Source organism: Onychostoma macrolepis, chromosome 13 (assembly GCF_012432095.1).
Source record: "Onychostoma macrolepis isolate SWU-2019 chromosome 13, ASM1243209v1, whole genome shotgun sequence".
Classification (NCBI taxonomy): Eukaryota; Metazoa; Chordata; class Actinopteri; order Cypriniformes; family Cyprinidae; genus Onychostoma; species Onychostoma macrolepis.
Genome location: NC_081167.1, coordinates 25316129 through 25340830, shown reverse-complemented (window position 1 = coordinate 25340830; position 24702 = coordinate 25316129). Strand labels below are relative to the sequence as shown.

General features: G+C 38.2%; 2 protein-coding genes across 4 annotated transcripts in view; both read right to left on the bottom strand.

Annotated features, from left to right (window-relative positions):
• The window catches only part of prkg1a (protein kinase cGMP-dependent 1a), an 86401-nt gene that overhangs the window by 55571 nt on the left and 6128 nt on the right, over window positions 1–24702 (bottom strand). The window contains exon 1 of one of the 3 annotated variants that reach the window (XM_058795635.1): window positions 2233–2761. The exons of the other annotated variants lie outside the window; for them this stretch is intronic. Within the exon in view, the coding sequence (XP_058651618.1) occupies window positions 2233–2486 (254 nt within the window). The 5' untranslated portion in view covers window positions 2487–2761. Of the gene's footprint in view, window positions 1–2232; window positions 2762–24702 lie in introns of those variants that run through there. 3 annotated transcript variants of the gene reach the window in all.
• On the bottom strand, window positions 19252–22597 carry nkx1.2la (NK1 transcription factor related 2-like,a). The gene is made up of 2 exons (XM_058795639.1): window positions 22130–22597; window positions 19252–20331 (listed from the first exon to the last, which is right to left on the bottom strand). Exons 1-2 carry the CDS (start codon window positions 22359–22361, stop codon window positions 19739–19741), a joined length of 825 nt encoding a protein of 274 aa, XP_058651622.1. The 5' UTR covers window positions 22362–22597; the 3' UTR covers window positions 19252–19738.

Genomic DNA, 24702 nt, shown 5'->3' with positions numbered 1-24702 from the left:
GCTTAAATAGTTTGACTTACCTCAACTGTGGAGAGCTAGTATGAGATGCATCATGCTTGATTTTGTTTTTAAGTTTATAAAAGGACATAAGGCGCCCTCTGGTGTCAGACTATGAAATACACACACAGGAACAATGAAATGATGTGAGGGCTGCTATAATGACAAGCAGGACAAACGGATGTGTTAAACTTCACAGTCCTGCCTAAGAACAATGATATCTGTGCATGGATGCTCTATCTATTCTTTATATACAAACTAAGTGATAATAATACTCTCTCAAAAAAACAGAAGACTATCTACACACCATTGGGAATCTAACTCTCTGGATGAATTTTCTGAGCCTGCAATCTTTTCTTTGCCAGCTTAGCTGAATAAAAAATTAAAGACTAGTGTGGACAGAACTTAAAGAGACGCAAAGGCAGTATGAGCAGGCAAGCATGAGAGAAACAAACCCTCATCTTTGATATCTGAAACCGAAACGGCATGTGAAAGATCTCAAAGGCCCACAACAGCACCCAGATGTCTACCATTCTTTGAATAGTTATAAAAGACAGAAATAACACACAAAAAACAATTCATCTAAACAATGCCTGAAAATAAACTAGGAATGCAAGATGATTTCTTCTTTCTGCTGTTCATTTCCATCACTTTCTCGCTGTCACTGTCCTTGAAAGGACCTCTCCCAGAAAAACAGGCTTTAAATTTCACCTCTATACACTCTTCCTGCAGGGTTCTTCCTCTGTGGATCGATGGAAAGAGGATCCGTTGTAACATGACTAGTGTGGCTGCTCTTTTCTGCCACAGACTCCGCCATTTTGTCTCTTTGGGACCCCTACAAGTGCACCAGCTCTTTTTTTAGATGACACCAAGATCTCACTTTCAACGATAATTCCAGCACAAATCTTGAGAAGACAAAGTCTTGACTATTCCTTAATTAAGTAACACCGTTCACTGGGAATTCTCCTCTGAAAATACATGTTAAGTTTAATTTAAATTAAAGGTCATAAATTAAAGTGTCATTAACTCATATTGCAGATTATAAATTGTGATACAGTATTTCTCCATCACTAACAAGGTGCTAAAAGTAGGATTATCATTGTAATTACAGTCATTAGTGGAAAAACCGAGAGTCAGATGATGCATCATAAGGCAAAGTTTGTTTATCAGCATATGGTCTCAGCGCTCATTAAGCTACAAACAGCTTTTACCCCTCTGCTTCTTCTATAATGAAATCATTAAGGCAGGAGTCATTAGGCCAGCACATCTGTCTTCATACTAACTTCTCACCAGCACAAATACATAATTGCACATGCTATGTGCTCCAAGGCTGAACATTCCTAAAAACGCAATTATGAAGACTAGGTTCTTTTGGTTATTAGTGATGTGATGGCCCTTAAGGGATGGAGGAAAACAACAACAAAAGAGCTTCTGCCCTCTTGTGGGCATTGCTGCATGCAAATCAAATGTGAGGTGATGCTGATATATTTCCCACAGTCTTGAGATTCAGCCCAAACACAATTTGTAACTTGGAAAGCAAGGATTTCTGTATATACAGTGGTGGCATTTGATTCTTGCAAATGCACTGACTGAATATAAGCTATAAATAAATATGCGTTTAAGAAATTATAAATATATGTATAAATATAGGCTATATATGTATGTATATATATATAAGCATTTTTCTAAATAACAACTGAAAAGCCAAAAGCAATAAGCAAAGTACACTTCTGATTTATATTTTGCAACCCTTAGAAAGTTCAATCAGATCTTCTACAAAGATACTCAGAGAATCGCATGGATAGGGCTGATGGGAGGGGAAGCATATGGTCAAACAAAGCACTTTCTAATGGCGTATTAAATATCCTGAGACAGGCTTTTGGGCGCTACACGTTTAAACCCTAAAAGCCGATAATGCACGAAGCTTCCTGTGCTCGGAGCCCTCTGGGAGCTGATGATGATGATGATGATGGTTTAGATCAATGATACACTCTATCTCCAACCCCCACCCCCACCTCCTCTTCTCTCTCTGAAGCTTCACAAAGATGCTCTGTCATCATGAGAGTTTCTTCATTCATGTCCTCAATCCTCGACCTCAAATACACCTAATGATCTACAGATGGAACCAAATCAAATAGTGCCAACGAAGTGTCAAACTATTAAAAGTCCTGACTCGAGACTCGTGCAAAACCATCAAGCATCAGTTTCATATGTTAAACGCTTGCGAAATCTCACCTGTCAGATTTGGCAACTCTCCCAAGGCTTTGGTTTGATAAATCCTGGTGCGTTTGCGGTTCGGCTGATATTCCCTGCGCGCGGTGCGTCCGGGGTCCGATCTGGGCGCACGGTAAAACGGACTGACATTTGTGCAGCTTTCTCTTCAGCTCGTTAATTTCGTCTTCTCGCTCCAGCAAGCGTCTTTCCAAATCTCGTATCCTCTCCTCCTTCAGTATTAAAATCTTGGCAAAGTCTTCCTCTAGGTCGCTCATTCTGAGGTAGTAAAAAAAACTTTAATCCCCTTGAAATCAACCAGGCGCGCTCTCAAACTGTATCACGCGCCCTGACGAGCTCTGGTTGAGAAGCTCCAGTGTAAAACAGCTGATCTATCCACGTGTTTACAGTTGGAAACGGGAGTCGGCGTCGGTCCCGCTGTCGGTCACTCCTGTCCCAATCATCCCCGAGAAAAAAAACACACACCATACCGGGTACAGACTGTCTCCTCATACACGGGGTCTTCAGGATAGGCGGAGTTTCACTTTTGTGCTTGGGGGGGCTAAAGTGGGGGGATGAAAAGCCGCATCGGAAACTCTATATTCTACACATAGCTTACCAAGATAAAGTGCGTTTACGTGGACATTTTAAAGCGCCGAGGTGGTATAAATGCAGTTACCCTGGAATCACAATGTGAACTCTACCATCAGAAACCACACGCGCTCTGACTGATATGACAACTTGCAGTGTCCGATATGTAAACGAATTATTCTTCGAAAGAGTCGAATTCACTTCAATGAAACGGTTGAATTAGAATTGAATCAGTTACCGACTCACTGAACCGAGAACCATTTTAGTGAGCTGATCTGGATTGAACTATGGATTTGAAAGAGAGTGGGGCGAAAAGTTAGTAAGGCCTGCTTTAATAGCAGAGCAAGTGAGTCTCACCAACACACATATATAAAAAAAATAATAATATAGGAAAATAATAATAAATAGCATTTTAAATGCAAAACCCTTTGGCTAAAAGATTAATTTGTATTGAACCTTTTCTCTGAAACGAACCGTTCGAAAGAACCGATTCGCTTAAATGTACCAGACTTAACCATCAATAGGTGCGTTCGACTTAACGCAGCACTGCGCAGATCGATCAAATTCTGACTTGAAGCAGTGCATGCCGGTTAGAAATTTTGTCTGACTTGAGACGGCGCCGACACCACGTGACTGTCACGTGTGGCATCAAAGTGCCGCGAGAGCGTTTCGAGCCGGCTTCACTCAGCCGGCTCAGTTTCTCCAGAGCAGAGCGCTGATGATGAAGACACAGCTGTTTCACGATTGGCCAGATTCAGCGCATGACAATGATCACGTGTGTTTCGGGTTTATTCTTACCTTTTCAATTCCAACAATGCTCACAAATCTATGTTTGTTTGTTTTTTGTTTTTTACAGTAAAAGCTTTTTTTACTGTAGTCGCAATGTTATAGGCTATTGAGTTCTGTTTATCAAAAACACAGATAAAAGCATATGTACCCCCACTTTATTAGTATTTAAATAGTATATGATTATGTTGAATTTTATTCTTGAACAGAGGCGCTGTATTAAGCAGTATATAAAAAGTGTTTCTGTTGCTCACGAAAACATTTCTGAAATGTCTGTGTATTTGACAAATATTGCATTTTATTCCCTTCACCTGTGATAAGAGTATGCAAACACCGCGTGAGCGTCACTAACGGGAGCAGAAAGTGTCCGGCTTGACGTGTCGTTTTCAACTCCGCCCCTGGCTGCAAGCGGCTGCTCTCGTTGATCGCCGTCTGTAGCCGTGCTTCAAGTCGAACGCACCTGTTAATATCAACGCGAGTCTGAAGTGACAGTTCTAAAGCAGACATGTAGTAGCCTTCAAGTATATCTTGTGCTTTAAGCCTGTAATCACATATAAAATACAAAGTAATCATGAGTTGTATTTTGTTTTTTTAAGTGTTTTCCACACGCTCAAATAATGCTCGAGCACCCCCTTGCAGTCCCAAAATCAACATGGCTCTTCATCCCAGTCATGTGATGAATGGATGACGTAATTTCATGTAACCTGACACGTGAATCACATCCTGTAATATTTAGGCATCTTAGATCAATTATTCAATCTATAAAGAAAAACAAAATAAAAACGTTTTTCATGTTATTTTATCCTGTAAGCTTTTTGGCATTAGCAGCCTTATTTATTTCTATGAGCACTCTGCGAGACATACAGTAGACTATTGTGCATTCATGCCCATCCAGCCATGATATGAAAGCATCATCCCTCTTCACATTCAAGAGAGAGCCTGTAATTCAGATGCATGGCTAGAGAGAGAAAAGGGTGACTAACAATCAATTGTTTTTCTTTGAAAAGCACCCAATGAACAGAAAACTTCTTGTAAAAAAAGCCCTATACTACACAGCTATTATAAAATAATTAGTTCAGAGCTAAGTAAATGTAAATGCTCCATTGTAAATGCAGATAACTGCACACTTGTGAATGTGCATTCTATATTAATGCTATATTCAAATAAAACAAACTACTCAAAGTTGCATGTTAACAGTGCTCTTGGTTAAGTGGGGGTTAGCCTACCATTTATCCATGATAAAAAACTATTGTAAACTACCTAAAGTGTCTAAATAAAGCTTTCCAGACTGAACATCAAAGTGGGGTCATAACAAGAAACAGTAAGATTTTATGGCTGTGCATTCACCTTATTTTTGATCTAATCACTACTTGTTTGTTTTTAATGTTTTATGTTATCATTATCAGTTAAGCAGGATTCAAAATCTGTTTGTCTTTGGTGTGATCATAGAGATGTGATAGGAGCTCATTCTCTGGCTCTCCTGCTGTGCGAATGATGACACAGTGATTAGCACAGGACTGCTGTGCACCTGAGGGAGCGATTGGATTACAGGCTGGGTGGGGTGGGGCTGGGTGGGTGCTGCTGGCGCAGACATTACTCATCCCATTCCTGTTATACAGTCTCTCTCTCAGTGAAACTCAATCGGATGTCTCTGAGCTCCAGGACCAGAGGACGTTCTGTCAGTCATTGATCAGTTCTGCCGCTATGCTCTGAAATCTGGGATACAGGAAGTCAGTAAGAAGATATGGTCAATATGGCAGACTTGATCAAGAGTTCAGTGATCATGTGTTATTGGTGGTGCTTACATGGAACACTATTATTATTGCTGACACATACAGCATGTGCTACAGTCACGAAGAATACCTCAATTCAGGCAGCTTAGCTAGGAGACATGTGTTTCTACTTACCTAAATTACCAGACTTGAAAAACGAAAAAAAAAAAAATAAATGTGTAAAGAAAATGCTGTAGAAATTGCTTGCATTGTGGTAAGTTCCTGCAATATCAGAATATCATATATGTTCACACAGTAGTCCTGAAAGGAGTGCTAAATACACAGTTCTGTTCATTTAGATTCATTATACATTTACATTAGTAGAAATTGTAAAACTTTCATAGTAAAAATGTATATTATATTTCCATAGTAAAATGAATATTATATTTTTACAGTTAAAAGTTAATGCAATATAATTTAATTTAATTGTATTGTATTATACTGTATGAATAGAACTGCAGCTTGAGATTATTTGCTTGTCACATTATTGACATATAAATGGCATTGTGAGTTATTCTATGATGTTAAAAATTTCTCTTGGGTTGTGAAAAACAGCTAAATAAGGGTATCATGCAGACTCCAGTGGAGAACAAGGCACAATTCCTATTAAATGAAAGAACAAACTGAACTGGAGAGTTTTTGGATGAATACTCGAGAGGATGAAAGCAGCAGGAGTTACCCAAAATAGCTGAGAATAAAAATTAAATCCCTAAAGACCTTAAAGGCTTTATATTTACTATTCCTATCAGTTGCTGTGTTTACAGGCATGACTCGAGGCTATAAAAGCAGATTGACTTCTGTTATCTGTCCATACAAAGCAATCTATGCCTGTATGTACAGGACAATTTGTAAGTCACAACTGTTAGTAAATACAGTTGCACAGAACACATTGGCAATGGATTAGCAAACACTCCAGCATCGAGGACAAGTAGGCACCACTCATATTTTCTCCAGAGAATGTAAAAGCAGTTTAAGACTGCCATATTGTAAGCTTCCTGTGCTGGTTTATTATGCACACATTTCTGTTTCTAAACGGAGGAGTCAATTTTCTGAGCGTAGAGGTGGGGACGCTCTTCTCAGCAGCTTCCAGATGCATCTTTACAAAACAAGGCTCGGAAAATGTCACAATGTAGCAGTCGGCTCAGAGCCTGTGTGAAAGAATCAAACTCATGCTAATTACTGTCTCTCTGTCTGCTTATATTTTATTGACTGTCACTTCACACAGCCTGTGCTCACATTCTCTAAATGAGGAGATTCAGGTTGATTTAAACTGAACTGACTCCTGCTTTCATCTCCCTCTCGTTGTGTGTGTGTGTGTGTGTGTGCTGGCTTCTCACTTATTCTCTCTGTTTCTCACGCTGTTGTCTCTCCTCAGGTTAGGCATGTTATATTTTTAGAGGAGTGTTTTTACACGCTGTTCTCAAAGGAGGATTATTTCCACTTACTCAGGTGTCTTGTAGAGGCATCTTATTAGACCTCATTCTTCGTGGAAAATAGGGAGTGATTGGATGCCATCCAATGGACTTCAAATGGCCTGATTATCTCATCTCTCTCTTAAAACTGTAAAGTTTTCATTTCATGCACTTAAATTTAAAAGGACTGTTTAGATAACTTTTAGTGCCAACTTGTTCCCCCATTCTTATTTATTTATTTTTTTTGTCCTTTTAGAGAAATATTTTGTACACTGTATTTAGAGTGAACAACCGGAACTTTGACTCAGTATCTGACTCATTCATTTACTCTCAGTGCTGTCATTGCCATCAACATGCAGGGACAAAGCCAAAAGATCTTCTGCTATGTCAGACCGTCAGATTTCCTCTCAGACTGCCCACATCTGGTGGAATTTATTGGTCTCGGCTTTGGAGTCCTTTCCCTGTCTCAAATATGGCCTTTCCTTCTTGACCTGTTCCTCAAGAGTCCAACAAAAAGCTTCTCTGATGATAGCCAGACAGTCTATGCGGGTGCTCCTTTCTTATCTCAGTTAAGCCTGGTTAAATCCAAATGTCTTCTCACTAGACTGGGTCACTTTATTGGATCCTTTAAAACCGCAGATGAGAATGGAGACCAAGACAGTTAGAACGATAGAGACATATAACAATATAATGATATAACGAACGATAGTTAGATAGACAGACAGACAGACAGACAGACCAATAGAGGGATGGATGGATAGATAGATATATCAGATAGCTGTGTCAACTTTGGCATTTTATTTGCATTCTAAGGCCAGGCGATGATATATGTGGTGCAGAGTGATGCTGTGTGTTTACACGTGTGTGAGTGGCGCGTAACAGACCTTACATGGTGCGGCTGTGTTCTATAACACAGCGGTGGGACCCTCATCCTGGCAGGAACCAAAGACAGCAAACAGATCCCCCTACTTCAGTGACAGAGCGGCATAGACCACAGTCACAATCCTTCCTCAGATAACCTGATCTAATTGTAGCTGCAGTGGAAAAACAGAATATCTGTCTACATCGCTGCCCCTTCCTGTGTGTGGGCGCTCCGGTGTTTAGGATAAATGTGTGTGTGTACATGCGTGTCTATTACTCAAGTGGGAAAGGAATCGTTGGAGAAAGGTCAACAGGCAGATGTCTAGTTAGCAGACAGGCGGGAAGGCTGTCAGAAAACATAAGTTGCTGTGTATTTTTCAGGGGTAGAATAACGTGTGGAAGTTAATGAAGGCTCAATCCTTACTGAGGACATCCTGCACAGGCACTGGAATGGATAAGGCCTGTTTTATCATAAACTCTATTCCTTTTTGTATAGACTAAAGGAAGCACTGTCATGCATCCCTGAGGGTTAAAATACAAATATAGCTTATAATGTTGTTAAAGTGCTTATTTGAAAGGAACAGTTCACTCAAAAATGAAAATTTGCTGAAACCCTCAGGCAATCCAAAATAAAGATGAGATTGTTTCTTTTCTTTTTTCTTCTTTGGAACAAATTTGGAAAAATTTAGCTGTGCACCAATGGCTCCTCTGCAGTGAATGGGTGCCGTCAGAATGAGAGTCCAAACAGCTGATAAAACAATGCAAGTAATCCACACGACTCTTGTGAAGTGAAAAGCTGTGTTTGCAGGAAACATATCCAACAGTAAGGCTTTTTAAACCATCACTTCTGTCCAGAATCCATAATGGCGCTTCCTCTATGTAAACAGTACTTTATGGATAGTTACAATACATCACGTCTCTTTATAGCATTCAATATTTAGTGCAATTACCCCATAGATTTACATTGTAAACATGATTTTTGGTGGGATGAGTCTAAATTACTTTCTCTGTCGATAGAGCTTATCTTTTATTCAATGAGGAGCATTCCTTTAATATCACCAACAAATGCATGCCCGTTATTGTTTTTTTTAACATCTATATAGAGATAAGGACAATGTCTAAATGTTACATCGTTCACCAAACAAGAAATGGGTTGAGATTTTTCAAGTCTGTCTGGTATAATAAAGATACTGTACATTACATTCTAGTCATTAAACAAAAACAGCGAAAGAACTAGAACATTTGTTTTGTGAGGGAACAGAATATTTGCTGATTCTCCATTATTTTTGTGGTATTATCATCTGCAATAAATCAATGTAAAGGCTGAGGTTAGAAGTGTAGAAACTTTTGTTTAAAAATAAACCCATTCAGATGGGATCTAGGCAAACCGGTCCAAGGCAGATTTTTTTTAATCATATATTCAAGTTTAGGAATCAGATGTTATTTTCCTCAGCGTTTATGTTCTGAACAATGTCCCTCCACAGCATGAGTTCTCAAACTGATTGGGCTCTCGGGTGTATTTCAGCTAGACTCGACCTGTACCAGCATGTTTATGTTTTTCTGGAGATGCTTACATCAGAATTTTTTTTTTTTTGGTTTTTATATATATATATATACACATATACATATACACATACACACACACACACACATGCATATATACATACATATATATATATATATATATAAATAAAATGTAATGGTTTTTTTTTTTTTTTTTACAATAATTGTAAATTATTGTAACATTTTTATTTTTACAATTATTACATCTATAAAACATTAGCTGTTAGTGGTATGTATTCATTTAAATAGCTCAACAAATGTGTGTGTGTGTGTGTGTACCTGTTTTTCTATTCAGGTGGGGACTTAAACCTGAATACACACAGACTCATGGGGACTCATGTCACGGTGAATTTTTTGAAAATCTAAAAATGCAGAAAGTTTCCTGTAAGGGGTAGGTTTAGGTGTAGGGAAACAGAATATACGGTCTGTACAGTAGAAAAAGCATTATGCCTACGCGGAGAGTCCCCACAAGTATAGCAAACCAGACGTGTGTGTGTGTAGACCTCAGGCAGGTATGTCAGGCATGACACTGTGGCATTATGGAGAATCAGTGTGTGAGAAGTAGGTCAGCTGCGGTCAGCTGTCCCACCAAAATACTGATTCCCTCAAACAAAATTGTCCTCGTAAATGTCCAGCTTCCTAAAGATAGATGTAGACTGTTATAGGGGCTTCCATAAATCACTGCATGATGGGCCCTGGTAAAACTACCCTTAAACTTTGACTCAAAAACAACATCACCTCTGAAACTCAAGCCCACATACTCTAGATTCTCCTCATAAAAACCCTAAACACAACAAACCTACCCTATTTCCAGTAGTCCCAAAATGCACAGTATAGGTCCGTTTCGTTATGTCAGTCTGCTCTGTTGTTCACTGCAATGCTGACCCTGAGTAAACATGCTCTGGTCCACATCTCTGACAGAAGAGCTGTGCCTCAGGTGTTTTAGTGCTTAGAAGGGCCCTCTGACCTCTGACCACTGGTGAGTTTGATCTAGTACAGCCTCAAGATCTACTGCCGCTTCCGGTCACACATTCCAGACGGTTAACACCTGTTGAACATGCTGAGAAAAATTGAGAGAAAACAAACAGATGACTAGGGAGAAATTATAGAGAATCTGGGGAGAAAAGAAATCCATGAAACAAGGATAAAAATGTGAGGTACTGAATTAGTGGATCATTTAGGAATTTATATTATCTACTGAGGGCTTGGTGACAGTCACTGGAACAGAAAGTCATTTCAAAAGGCAAAACAAGTTACTATATTTTGATGAAATGAAGAAAATCTTTTTTTTTTTCTCTATAGAATAGCATGCACTGATAAATTGCTCAGTTTCACTATTTTTAATTTTATTTGAGCTATTTTGCAGTTACTTTAAAAGTCTATTTAAAGACATATTGAATAATATGAGGTCAAGAACATATGCATGAGAATGACTGAAAGAATTAGAACATAAAATAGTTCTAGGACACAGCACTAAAACAAATCCAAACAATTCACTCAATGGAACAAGCACTCAATGGAGACCCTGCTGACAAAACTTTGCAATTACATCCAATCCATCCAAAAACATTGAGAGCAGGACTACCCCCTTATAAAAATCAAGAAAAAGACTGATAAAATGTTAAACTTACGCAAATTACACATACAACATGAAGAACAATGTATTAAGGCCTTTTGTGGTTCTCTAGAGCGTAATACATAATGAGGTCCATGAAAACATGTCATTCTCAGTGTAATTCTGTAGATAATGAAACGTGTTGCCTGCGAGAACGCTCCATCAATCAAATGAACACAGATAAAACCATTTCCAAAACATTTTCATAAACCTTTCCTTTTCACGTTCTGCCTTTCTAAGGAACACTGAAACCCAGTCATTAGTGGAACTAGACACACACACACACACACACACACACACCCAAAAACGATTTTTTTAAAGTCATAAATAAAACAAAACTTATTGGAGTATGTTTTAAAAGAAAATACTATTTCAGTCTTTCTACATCAAAATGTCATGTTTAATCCAATGTGTCACTGACTGTTTATTTGCAGTTATTTGTGAAATTTACTAGCAATTTCTGAGTGAAAGAATGTTTCAAAGTAAACCCTACACCAACTTGTTTTTTGTTTACAGTCCCACATTGTTTGTGTTACAGACATGATTGATGCCTCACAACTGCAACTTGCTCAGGTGAACTAAGTAAACTACTATTACTTTTCTAAATGAGCAGACTAACAATAGCTGCATCCCAAATGACGCACTATACACTATGTACTCAACCGTGTATAGTGTATGAATTTTATAAGGATTTAGTTGTTTTCTTTATCATTGGAGTCTGATAGTCCCTCCCGCTCCACTACATACAGTAATTAAAGCTGCAACAGTTGAGTACATGAAGTGTCCAACATTCCACACTTTGCCTTTCGGTTGTTTAAGTGCATTATTTGTTTTTTTTTATTTTTTATTGTGAATGCACTATTTGCAAAAAATTATACTACAAAACAGGACAGAATAGTGCCTAAGTTCGCGAATTGGGACACACAATTTACCTCATAGCTATTAAAACAGCCACAAAACTCTCATAGAACTGCATTTAGGAAGTCGTATCTTAGAGATCAAAATATCACAGACTTGTAAACTCTTTTGTCTTGGACCAGTAAGAAACCACCTAACAACCTAACAGCGTGACATGCAGTGACCAGTTATATTTTATCTGTGAAATTCAATAAATGTACCTTTTCCGGTTTATTATCAATGAAAGTCTGAATATTAATTACTGGAATGAGGTGAACATTATATGTCTCTGTATTAAAACGCATGCAGTATTTATGCTTTCCATTCTCTCTAAGCTGCCACATCAAGCAGTGTCGTGTTTCGTAACAAGACACGGGCACAATCAAACCATCAGACTCTCAGTGTAATTCCCAACAGTCAGAGATTTTAAATCAGGGTTCGTTCAGAGAAGCATCAGCACGCAACAGCAAGTGCCACCTCGGAGTGCGTGAGGAAGAATAATTTACTACAAAGATATCTCGCACAGGATCAGTTAATCTCATACAAAGTTAATTTAGGGAAGAAAATTCATGAGATATCAAGACCTCATCAATGTGAAGGATCCTAGAGAGTTTCTTTCATCGTAGGAGCAACATCATCAGCCATGGTGTGGCATGTTCACTGACGGCGAATAATTGCATTTATACGATGAATCTTAGACTGCTCCTACAACAGGCCTCTAATAATTAGCCATTTTTGCTCACAAAATGAAAATTTGCAAAAAAAAAATAATAATTAAATAATACTTACCCTCAAGATGTAGATGAGTTGTAGATAAGAAATTTAGCATCACATCACTTGTTCACCAATGGATCCTCTGCAGTGAATGGGTGCCGTCATGATGAGAGTTCAAACAGCTGATAATTAGACCACAATACATTAAAAGGTCTTGAATTTGTTTATTTACAAACAGCTTTCATCTTTGCGAGACATTAACTGATAGACTAGAGTCATGTGGATTACTTGTGGATTATTGTGATGTTTTTATCAGTTGTTTGGACTCTCATTCTGACGGCACCCATTCATGGCAGAGGATTCAGAAAGCAAGTCATGTTATGCTAAATTTCTTTAAATCTGTTCTGATGAACAAACAAACTCATCTACATCCTAAATGGCCGGAGGGAAAGCTCATTTTTATTTTTACTATTCCTTTAAGATGTCAGAACAGTATTAACTAAGATGAATAATCGCACAATCAGACAAAAGACAGTTGATGTAATACAGTCTGCATTGGCTTTTACCCAAGATGCCACTGTGGTCACATCGTACAATCCGAAATTCACAGAACGGAAAGCACGGGAGGAAAAGAAAACACCCATCTTAAGTTATTGTTGAGGTGAGTAAAAACAGAATGAAAAGAAAGAGACAGAAGCTAAAATCTGAAAAACAACACACACGTAGAGGGAGGCTTTCATATTTTGTGTTTAATGGTCCTCTTACTGTTCCCCACTGCGGCAGAGTGTGTAGTCGTTCGCAATGAGAGCTCACACAGACAAGAACACTAGATGTGCGAGTCAGACACGACAGTAAACATTGCTCTAGGGCAGAAGACCAAAATAAAAGCATGATTTAATATACGAAGATCTCTTCAGACAAAACAAAAATCGCCAACCTCCTCCTGAGAGTCTGCGTCTCATCTCGGTCTGTACATGTTTGTGTAAGGGCTTCTATGTGAAGTGGTCCTCCTTGTGTTTAAAGATGTCTACAAATGGAATGTACTGCACACTCAAAACTCACATTTTAGGGAAATAGCTATCAGAAGGCGTTGCTTCAGCTTTTTGTGCATGACTGCACTGCCCCACATTAGGCCACATGTATCCCAGCATTCCATGAAACAATGGGAGAGAAACAGGGTGACTGGAGAAGCCCTTGGCATACACTCACGAGCTATTCCTTGACCAAAACAATTCACTGTTTTCCCAGCTGCCTCAAAATAGAGCACACTGTAAATCTCCCACCCCACCATCTCTCTCACTCACAGTATTCACTATGCTCTCTCACAAACACTCTCGAGCAAAAGAATAGACTATTTCTGAAAAGTAAAGTGTGTAATTTCCACACCACTACCTTAACTAAACCGAAATGGAAAAATAATGACTTTTCAAACAGTGTTGATGAACACGTTCCCCTTTCATTTTAGCATGCAATTAATATACCCGGAGAGGGAAATCCATTAGGATCTTCATTCATCTCAGTGGAGTTCAGTTGGATCATGCTAAAAGATATAGATATACGATAATATATTATTAATATTATATAGTTCTTTATTTTGGCTAGCTTAAATGTTCATCAGTGGAGAAAAAAAATGCCTTTTCTGCACAATCATGTTAAAGCCTTTATGAGCAGGGGCTGACTGATAAAGTTGATAGAACAGACAGGACTAGAAATAATTATTCATATATGTGACCCTGGATGACAAAACCAGTCTTAAATGTCAATTTTTCAACAGATTTATACATCATCTGAAAGCTGAATAAATAAGCTTTCCATTGATGAATGGTCTGTTAGGATCGGACAATATTTGGCTGAGATACAACTATTTGAAAATCTGGAATCTGAGGGTGCAAAAAAAATCTAAATATTGAGAAAATCGCCTTTAAAGTTGTCCAAATAAAGTTCTTAGCAATGCATATTATTATTAACATCAAGTTTTTATACATTTACGGTAAGAAATTTACAAAATATCTTCATGGAACATGATCTTTACTTAATATCCTAATGATTTTTGGCATAAAAGAAAAATCGATAATTTTGACCCATACAATGTATTTTTGGCTATTGCTACAAATATACCCCAGCGACTTAAGACTGGTTTTGTGGTCCAGGGTCACATATACATATTACAATTTGTATTAGAAGAAGGTTTAGTTGAATATCTCACCTTATACTGGTCGTTGAATGCTTGAATCTGATTGGCTGATGAACATTCTAAGGCAGGGGTCACCACACTCGGTCCTGGAGGGCCCTGCAGAGTTTAGCTCCAACTTGCCTCAACACACCTGCCTTGAAGTATACCTAGTAAGACCTTGATTAGCTGCTTCAGGGGTGTATTCCAGAAAGCACGGTTAACTTACCTTCAGATAAACCCTGAACTTTCGGTTGATTAACCCCAAACCTTGCTTACTCAAGGTATCTGGTTCCAAAAACGCGTTCGGGAGTAAGTTCATTCAACTCAGAGTATGTTCCTGGTTAAGACTCAAGACATTCTCAACAGAGCGACGAGTCACTATGGAAACGGACGCTAAGAAAAAGCGCGCCATGCTGTTTCTTTCTTCTTCTTTTGTTCAATGGTCATTTACATGCTTAGTGCATACCGCCACCTAATGATTGTGCAATCATTTTTTTTCCGTTTAATCTTTAATCCTTGAGATTGAATATGAATGATATTGTTTGTTTGATGCTAATTATATATTAAGTCCTATCAAATATGTATTTTTATTATAGAAATACATTATAGAAAACGCCAATCCATGTGTGAGATGATAATATAAAATGTAATAAATATAATATAATAAATTAAACATTACCTTGTCATAGTGTTTTCTAATTTATACATATAACTGTTATGCCAATAAAATAAATATAATAAAATATATTTATTACTTAGGCCTATATTAGCGCTTAATCATTAACATATCATATATATATATATATATATATATATATATATATATATATATATATATATATATATATATATATATATATTACATAATCTAATATTATATAATGTTGTGCGCTATCTGTCACGCTCACTGAAGGCTCGTCAGTAGATCACGTGTGTGCTGATGGCGCTGAATTGAACTAACCCTGGAACATAACCTGCTCCGGAGCAGGTTATCTTCAGAGAGCAAGTTACTATGGTTACTTACATACCCTGAAAGTAACTTCCGATTTTGGAACCGAAAACTGAGGTTATCCGCTCTCTTATCCTCAAACATACCCGGGTATGTCACATAACCTGCTTTCTGGAATACACCCCAGGTGTGTTTGATTAGGGTTGGAGATAAACTCTGCAGGACACCGGCCCTCCAGGAACAAGTTTGGTGACCCCTGTTCTAAGGTGTGCAATTATTTTCAGGGAAACGCACGGTTCCAGTCAGCTCTTGACCGCATTACATGTCCATATCACTTCGCCAAATGAGTTATTTTAAAGGTCTTACAACAGCAAAATAACCAAAACCCACAACGACAAATAAATATAGCAAGCAATATGATATAAACGACAGATCATTTCCATGTTTTTGCCATACAATACGTTTACAACGGCGCTGTTCTTGAAGAAAATGAATTTAAAATGTTATTTATTCACTATTAGTAACGTTAGAGACATTAGCCGAACACTTTTGAGAGACGCACAGACTCAGAGGTAATTCACATGCTCGCTCTCTCTCTCTCTGATAACTTAGTTATTAACTGCAATAATCTGCTATCGACGGCTCAAGCCTCGTTACTAGGTTTAAAATGACGTTTTGGAATTAGCAACGGAGGCGATGGATGAGATGCGGAAGAAATTACTCCTAATCACAATAGCGTTTTAAGTACAAAAACCGGACAAATACCTTGAAATACATCATCTGATCGATGTCTTGAGGTGTGGCAACCGTAGTATAAGCGGAATAATTGACTCCGAGTTATAACGCTCGGGTGTGCATTATTTTTCCTAATAATTCAACGGCCCGTCGTCAATTATTCCTTACACATGCAGTGCCCTCCACTAATATTGGCACCCTTGGTAATATGAGAAAAGGCGGCTGTGGAAATAAATCTGCATTGTTTATACTTTTGATCTTTCATTCAAAAAAAATTCACAAACTTTTAACCTATTATTGAAGTAAAACAATTGAATGTGGGGAGAAAATCTCATGATGAAATAAATGTTTTTCTCCAATGAATGTTGGCCACAATTATTGGCACCCCTAGAAATTCTTATGAGTAAAATATCTCTGAAGTATATTCCCATTCATATTTACATTTTTTATCACACCAGGGTGACTAGGAGCATGACATTGTCCAGCCATGACTTCCTGTTCCACAGGATTATAAATATGAGGAACACAAAAGCCAAATTCCCTTAATCATCTATCACAAGGAGTAAAACCTAAGAATATAGTTATGATATGCAGAACAAGATTGTTGAGCATCACAAAATAGAAAGTGGCTACAAGAAAAGAGCTAAAGCATTACAAATCCCCATTTCCACAATCAGGGCAATAATTAAGAGGTTCCAATCAACTAAAGATGTTACAAATCTGCCTGGAAGATCATCCTAATGCATGCTGAGGAGGACAGTTTGAGTGGCCAAAGACTCTCCAAGTATCACAGCTGGAGAATTGCAGAAAATTAGTCTTGGGGTCAGAAAGCCTCAAAAAAAAAAAAAAAAAAAAAAAAAAAATTCAAACAGGCCCTACATCACCACATGTTGTTTGGGAGGGTTTCAAGGAAAATTCTTCTCATTCATCCAAAAACAAACTCCAGCATATTCAGTTATCAGACACGACTGGAACTTCAAATAGCACTGGCTTATATGGTCACATGAAACTAAAAAAATAGATTTTTGGCAGCAAATCCACCAGATAGGTTTAGCACAAACAGGGATAAAAAGTACCCCATGCCCACGGTTAAATATACTGCTGGCTCTTTAATGTTGTGGGCCTGTTTTCTGCCGGAGGTCCTGAACATCTTGTTCAGATGCATGGCATCATGGATTCTATCAATACCAACAGATAAAAAATCTAAACCCGTCTGCCTCTGTTATAAATCTTATAATGGGCTTTGGTTGGATCTTCAGGACAATAATCCAAAACAAACATCAAAATCAACATAAAAATGTGTCACTGAGCACAAAATGAATCTTTTACTATGGCTATCCCTGTCCTCTGACCTGAACCCTACAGAAAATGAGTGGTGAACTGAAGAGAAGAAGCACCAACATGGAGCTGTGATTCTGAAGGATCTGGAGATATTCTGGATGAAGGAATGGTCTCTGATCTCTTATCAGGTGTTCTCCAAACTCTTCAGGCATTATAGGAGAAAACTCAGAGCTGTTATCTTGGGAAAAGGACATTGCAATAATTAGGTGCCAATAATTGTGGCCAGCATGAACTAGAGAAAGCATTTATTTCACAATGAGAAAGGGTGGCAATATTAGTGAAGGGCACATATGAGAACCTCAAAACTTCATAACTTTTACTTCAAATGTAAAACAGTCTCAATAAATCAACCAAATACTGTCCACAATTTGTCCAATTCCAAAAACACCTTTTGAAAACATCTTTAAACTATGCACCAAGTAATTGTAAAATATATATATATATAATGTAATAGAACTGAAGTGATGAACTATCACATGAAATCTGCAGGAGGTGGTGAGGATTGATAGGGTTCCAGATTGGAGAACAGGCTGATGAAACGAGAGCCAGAACAATACAGAATGTCACTCAGCCAAAGAAACACACAGGCCATAAGGGCTGGATTAAACTCCCACTTCACTCCTACACACACACACACACACACACACACACACACACACACACACAACCCACATGATATCACAGTCACAAAAAAAAAAAAAAAAGCACATGAACTTGGGAAACAAGTTGTAGTGTGTGCTGGAATCAGTTCCAAAGGATGAGAGAATGTCTGATCATCTCTGCTGAGAAAACACATGATTTTAAGGTTAAACTGAAGGGTTACGAAATATTCAAAGACTAGTTTGGTGTAGACTTACATTACTAACCCTCCAATAATTTTATCTAAATTAAAGGTATTTCATTTTAATCTCTTTGAACAATACTCCTAGCCAGTCACACATTTCATGAGAGAGAAAAAATTCCTTTTTGCTAGTGCATCCTTTGTGATGTGAAAACACTATATATAAAGTGATATTTTGAGACCAAACAAATAAAATGGAATCAGCAGTCCAGAATTCAATTCATTCTAAATTCATCTAATGACATCTGAGTGCGCACTGTCCTCAAGTGGTCATATGATGTTATTGCTCTTCTTCAGTAACGTAGTTGCCTGCAGTGCCATTCAGATCAATATTTCCCAGGCCCTCTTGATCTCACACACTTTAAAGCTGTTATTCCTGCTGCTCCATAGAAAATCTGCAAACTGTGCACAGTATACACACTATTCAACTTCAAGACACATGCAAAATAATTACTGCAGCAACAGTATTAACATGCTATTCTGAGCACGGTCAGTTTGGTTTGTTTGCATACTGCAAATTGCATACTTAGCAAATGTAGATTACCTGGTTGGAAAAAATAAAATATTATTTAGTTGTTATATTTTATAATATTGGAATGTCACCATTATATGAAGTCTCCAACTCCTCTACAAGTTTTCATGTGATGCCATCTAGTGTTTATGAAGAGAATAGACGGTAACCTATTCGGTTGTGATGTATTAGTTGACCAAATAAATCGACCATTACAGAGATTCGGAGAAATTGATACACTGTTGATATATATATATATAAAAGAAATTACCTTCAGTCTGATTTTATTGATGCCCCAATTAACATGTTTCTACATACTGTAATGAACATCAATGTCTTTTATTTCAAGTTATTTAAAGAATTTTATGCTATTAATCCACAGTAGCCTAATGTATGAAACTGCTGACAGGACCGATATATACAAAAGAAAGATACATATATACATCTCAGCTTTAAGATTTACAGTTATTGCCAAAGTGGGTCAGTCTATTATTAGATTCTCAGATCATCTATTATTACAGTTGCATTTGGGTGAGCAGATCTTTCAGATTCATCATTCTTGAGGCCCAGGGTTGGATCCATCTTAACTATATTTCTGCTCACAGCTAACAATGAAAACAATTAGGCTACATATAAATAAATTTTAGGCCTAATTAATTATTACATCAAGCCAAGACTAATCCATCCTGTTGAGGATCACTGAACAAGTAATCCACTTTATAAATTCACATTTACACGTATAGTCTATGACCATTCCTCCTTCCAGACTTCATAAGTGAGGGGGGAAGAATGCTGGTTGGAGAAAGCCATCGGGCAAAAACGGATGCAAAAGCCCACCGGAAGATGCCAGGTGCACTGGGCCAGAATGAAAGATGACGTTCCCTGTGCTGAATGGAGGATGGAGGGCAGATGTGGACCCACAGGTCGGGCTGACGTTCGTGCCGGGTTGCAGGGAACTCTCCGCGCCAGGGTTCTGCTTTTTCCACTTGGTTCTTCGGTTCTGGAACCAAATCTTGACTTGGGTTTCGGTCAGGCTCAGAGAGAGCGCGAGATTCAGTCGCTCGCATACGGATAAATAACGCGTAGCGCGGAATTTGTTCTCCAGAGCCACCAGCTGTTCGTATGTGAACGCGGTTCTGGCGCGCCGCGGCTTCGCGCAGCTGTGATCTGAGCGCCGCCGCCGCTGACGCGACAGATCATCCGGCGCTGGAGTCACTCTCTCTTCACCTGCCTCATCCGGTTCTTCACAAGGAGAAAAGCCCGATCTTAAATTTCTGAGCGAGGTTGATGAGTCCAAATCAACATCTGGATCAGGAGGATGGAGTCTGACGCAACTTTGATGGTCATGAGTTGATCGATCACCTGTCAATAAAAATATATCGATATGTCAAATTTATTTCAGACAGGTGTTGTTTTTAATAATTGTATTTAATTTCTGACGATAGAACCGAAAAATACAAGACGACAGTTTGAAATTATAAGAATACAGGCCTTAAACGCAGTTAGATACCTAGACAGGGTGTCGCTGGAGAGTCCGAGGGGGTGGCTCCCCCTCGGCAGAAATCGCGAACCGGGGGGCACTTTAGCGTCGAACCTCAAAGGGGCTGGGGCTCGAGTAGCCTACTCCCGCCCCCGCCCGTGCACGCCACTGATTTAGAATAAAACTGGCCTAAATCTGAGGTACTCTAGCAGCTCTACAACGCCTGCAGTAGCCTACGGTTAAATAGCCTACAGGGATAAAATAGGCCTAAGTATAACGCATAGCCTAAGCATAGCCTACATAATTAATTAAATTGTTATGAAATAATAATAATAATCAGAATTGCAAATTATTCAAGTTTGTATACATACTATAGTTTTAATTATAATAATTTAATTATAATTTAATTAGTTTTAATTAATTAACTATGGGGGGATTAAGTAGCCTAGGCTATACAAACTAATTATAGATAGGCTAGGCTACAGAATTTAAGCTAATTGATGCGGTTTGCTATAGGAAAGTAAAATGTATATTAGGCCTTACAATGTAGTAGCTAATAAATAAATAAATAAAACTAAAAAAATATATATAGAGAGAGGAGCGCTGTACTAAGTCCTGTACAGGAATAGGGGGAGGTTGTTCCTGTGTGTGGATTTCAGGAAAAGACTGACGTGGAATGGGCCATAATCCCTCAACAATTTCAAAATCACAAATCGCCTCAAATGTCATGTTGCGGAAAGAAACCCTAGTTAAATCCAGCTCTGCCATCCAGGCATGACGCGCTAATGGAGTTTCATATTTGTCGGCAGATCGATAAATGTCATCTATTTAAAGGGAAGTTTTAATCGAACGATATTTGGGATCAGACATGGCAGGGGTTTGAAGTTGGGAGCCGCAAGCTGCTGGAGGGAGATATGCAGCATCCAGTAATGGGATATCGATCAAAGTGAGCGCAGGCATCCTCAATGGGACGATTTAAACAATTATCTGCCCTGACTGTCCCAATGGCAATCACTTACTCAGCTGCGGCTGCTTAAAGAAAACGCAGTCTTGGAAATGAGGGGAAGGTCAAATTCACAATCTAATGACACAATATGATACAAAAGGTCTGTTTGGAGGAGATATACAGTGAAAATCTTATATTTAACCATATGTATTATTTTTTACTATATAGGCCTATGTGAAATCATACAAACACATCTAGGAATATTTTACAAAAAAAAAAAAAATTATTATTACCGGTATTATTATTTTTTTTTTTCTCAGAATTTTATAGTAGCATCTAGTTCTGGCATTTCTAAAAGGCGTAACCCCAAAAGACAAAGGTTGTGGAGGTCTCAAAAATATGTATTATTGTAACATAAGTAGCCTATATTTTCTACTTTTCAGAACAATGTTTCAGTAACCACAAAAGTTGGATTACAAGTTAGCAGCGTGCGCTATACACTGGCGGATATAAGTCGCTATAGTCAGATGGTAACCATAGTAACAGCTGCTCGATCGGGAATATTTGTCACATTAGTTAGGCTACACATCAGAAATATATTAGCGTTTTGTTTCAAATGCAAGACAAACCTCTAATGAATGCAATCAAAAATACTTACAGAAATTATTTCAAAAGTTGGCAACTCTGAAATAATTCGCACACTGGTGTAGTTATAATCAATCATACTCCCTCACCTATATTTTTGCAGATGGAAAGCGATTCTTCGTGCCCAGGAGTTTCTTTCCCGTTGCGCTGTTCCTCCAAACTTCCAAATTCTGTGTTTTCTGAAGATGATGTCCGTTCTTTCTCCAACACAGCATGTGTTTTTTTACTTGTGAACTTTTTAGGATCCAATATGTCAATAATCGAAAAGGAAATCCGATGACCTGATGTTGTTTTCACTCCGGACTCCTGATATTCAAGCATTTTCCAAATTCCAGTAGTATTTCTGATAGCTTATGTCTGTATTCTCTTACAAAGCAGACATAGAAAGTGGATGCAGCTTGTGGTCGGATCTGAGGCGCTTCGGTCAGATGTCAGTGGATGAAGGTGTGCTTGAGCTCTTTAACAGGTCCATTAGAGGAGACGCGAGAACACGAGCGTTTAAAGGGATCCCTTTCGATTGGCTGAGAGCATTCGGTACTTAAACCTGTGCTCATTCCAATCAATACAATACGGACAAGTTCCCAGGCTGACAAGTGGCATAACTCAAGAAACTGTTGCATCTAATCCTTAAACTACACTCTTCAGTGTTCGTTTGCACAGTAGGCTATGTTTAGCAAAGAGACCTTGCAAAATCATTTTTACACTGTATAGAGCTCTTCATTGAGCTATATAATACCTAAGTGCACTGCAGAGATTTGTATTGTGATTTATGTTTCAAACGATAGTAAATAATAGTAATTAAATCCTTCAATCCTTATTATTCCTGACCCCCCAAAAATAAAAAATAAATAATAATCACCCTTTTCAGTAACAAATGAGAAATATTATCATTGCAAAAAACAGCCAATTTTGTTATCAAAGACATTTTTTCCTGGCAAATAAATTATGTGGGTTCAGTACAGTGTGTTGGCTTATTTCATAGTCAATAGCTTAAGCCAGTATTTTCACATTCACTATATGTGGCATCAATCTGCCAAAGCTTGGGATGAATCAATAAACGTGTGTCCGGCACTGATAAATGAGAAGCTCTCCTTCAAAGCACTACTGTTTCACTAGTGATTTACTTCTAGTCTATTCCCCAAAATACATACATAAATAAACACAATATAATCAAATAAAAATACACAGCTACTGACTCTGGTTCAGACTTATTAGACTTATGGCATCTAATATATTAAAGCCTGATATATTTAAAGAGGGCACACTTAAATGGATAATTAACTTAAAGTGGAATGTCTATCATAAAAGAAGGTATTTTTAAAAAGGTCTTAGTTTTTTAGTTCAATTAAGTCAATCAAAAAATAAATAATTAAAAAATGGGGTAAATAAATGAAATTTAAATTTTGGTTGAGCTTACCCTTAAAAATGTATGAATGGCATTACATTAGATGACAAAACATAGACAAAAATCACATTTATTTTAAAGGAATATATTTTAAGATTATCTACACCTGTGTGAACTCATACATCTACTAAAAACTTAATTGCAAAAAGAGTATCAATGTTAGTTTTGAGAAAAGCATATTTCTGCAAATGTCCACGTAGTTAAGATATTTTTCATGTTTTATTGGCTTTAAGTGAGCAAATACTCACTGTAGATAAAAAAGACAAGTGCATTGTCAGAATACACACACACACACACACACACAAACTCACAAACACCATATCACACCCTTGTCCTCTTCTCAGATCACAGATGTTGATTCCTCTCCTTTATGACACAGAGTGACTTAACCTCCCCTGCGCTGCCATTCAGTTGTATTTCTACTTGTTTGCTGGCAGCCTGCAGTGTATATTTTGTGGTTGTAACATGGTCAAACTTCAGACGCTCACTGTCCGAACAGGGACTGTTTGCTTGCATTAGCATGTCTAAGCCCAGCGGCTTGCACTGAGTGAGCTCCATAAGAATGGGGGCTGAAGTCTTTCCTGCAAGTTTACAACTTCCTCTCTGCAGGCCTGACACTATATGCACATCTGTTTGCACAGGATGAGAGCACAAAAGTATGGCCCAGGGGGCACAACGTAGTCTCAGGTACTCAAGATAAAGAACACACAAGAGGTAAGGTGGAGAATTTCAAGACAGCTGCTGGAGCCAAGAGGAAAACTTTGGGCGCAATGCCTGGGGAGAGGGGCAAACTTACGGACAAACCTCCCCACTGTTCCAGCACCCCACCTCCTGACCCATAAACTCATCAGAGCACCAGGAATATCTGCTAAATGTCGGATCATTCATGTAGTCGCGTCTTGTGGTGGAGCTCTGTTTACGGATGGGCGTTTACTCTTTGTTTGGCTTTGTCCCTTTATTCCTATCCAGAGTGCAGTGGACAATAGAATGGAAAACTGCTGAAATGCCACTCTTTTGAAGATTACAACTTCAGAGCACTAAAAGTCTCATGGATTCCCCTCTTTAAATGGAGAAGAGAAAATCTTATGAGGGGTGTAAAGAGTTTAACTTATGTGTCTCTGAAAAGGAATGCTTGCTACAGTGAAGCAGCATTGCTTTGATATTCCTCAAACTTTTTGTTAAGGTAAACTACTATTTATCCTAAACCACTTAATACAGATTTAACATACACATTTAACCCTTAAATGTGCTATTTTA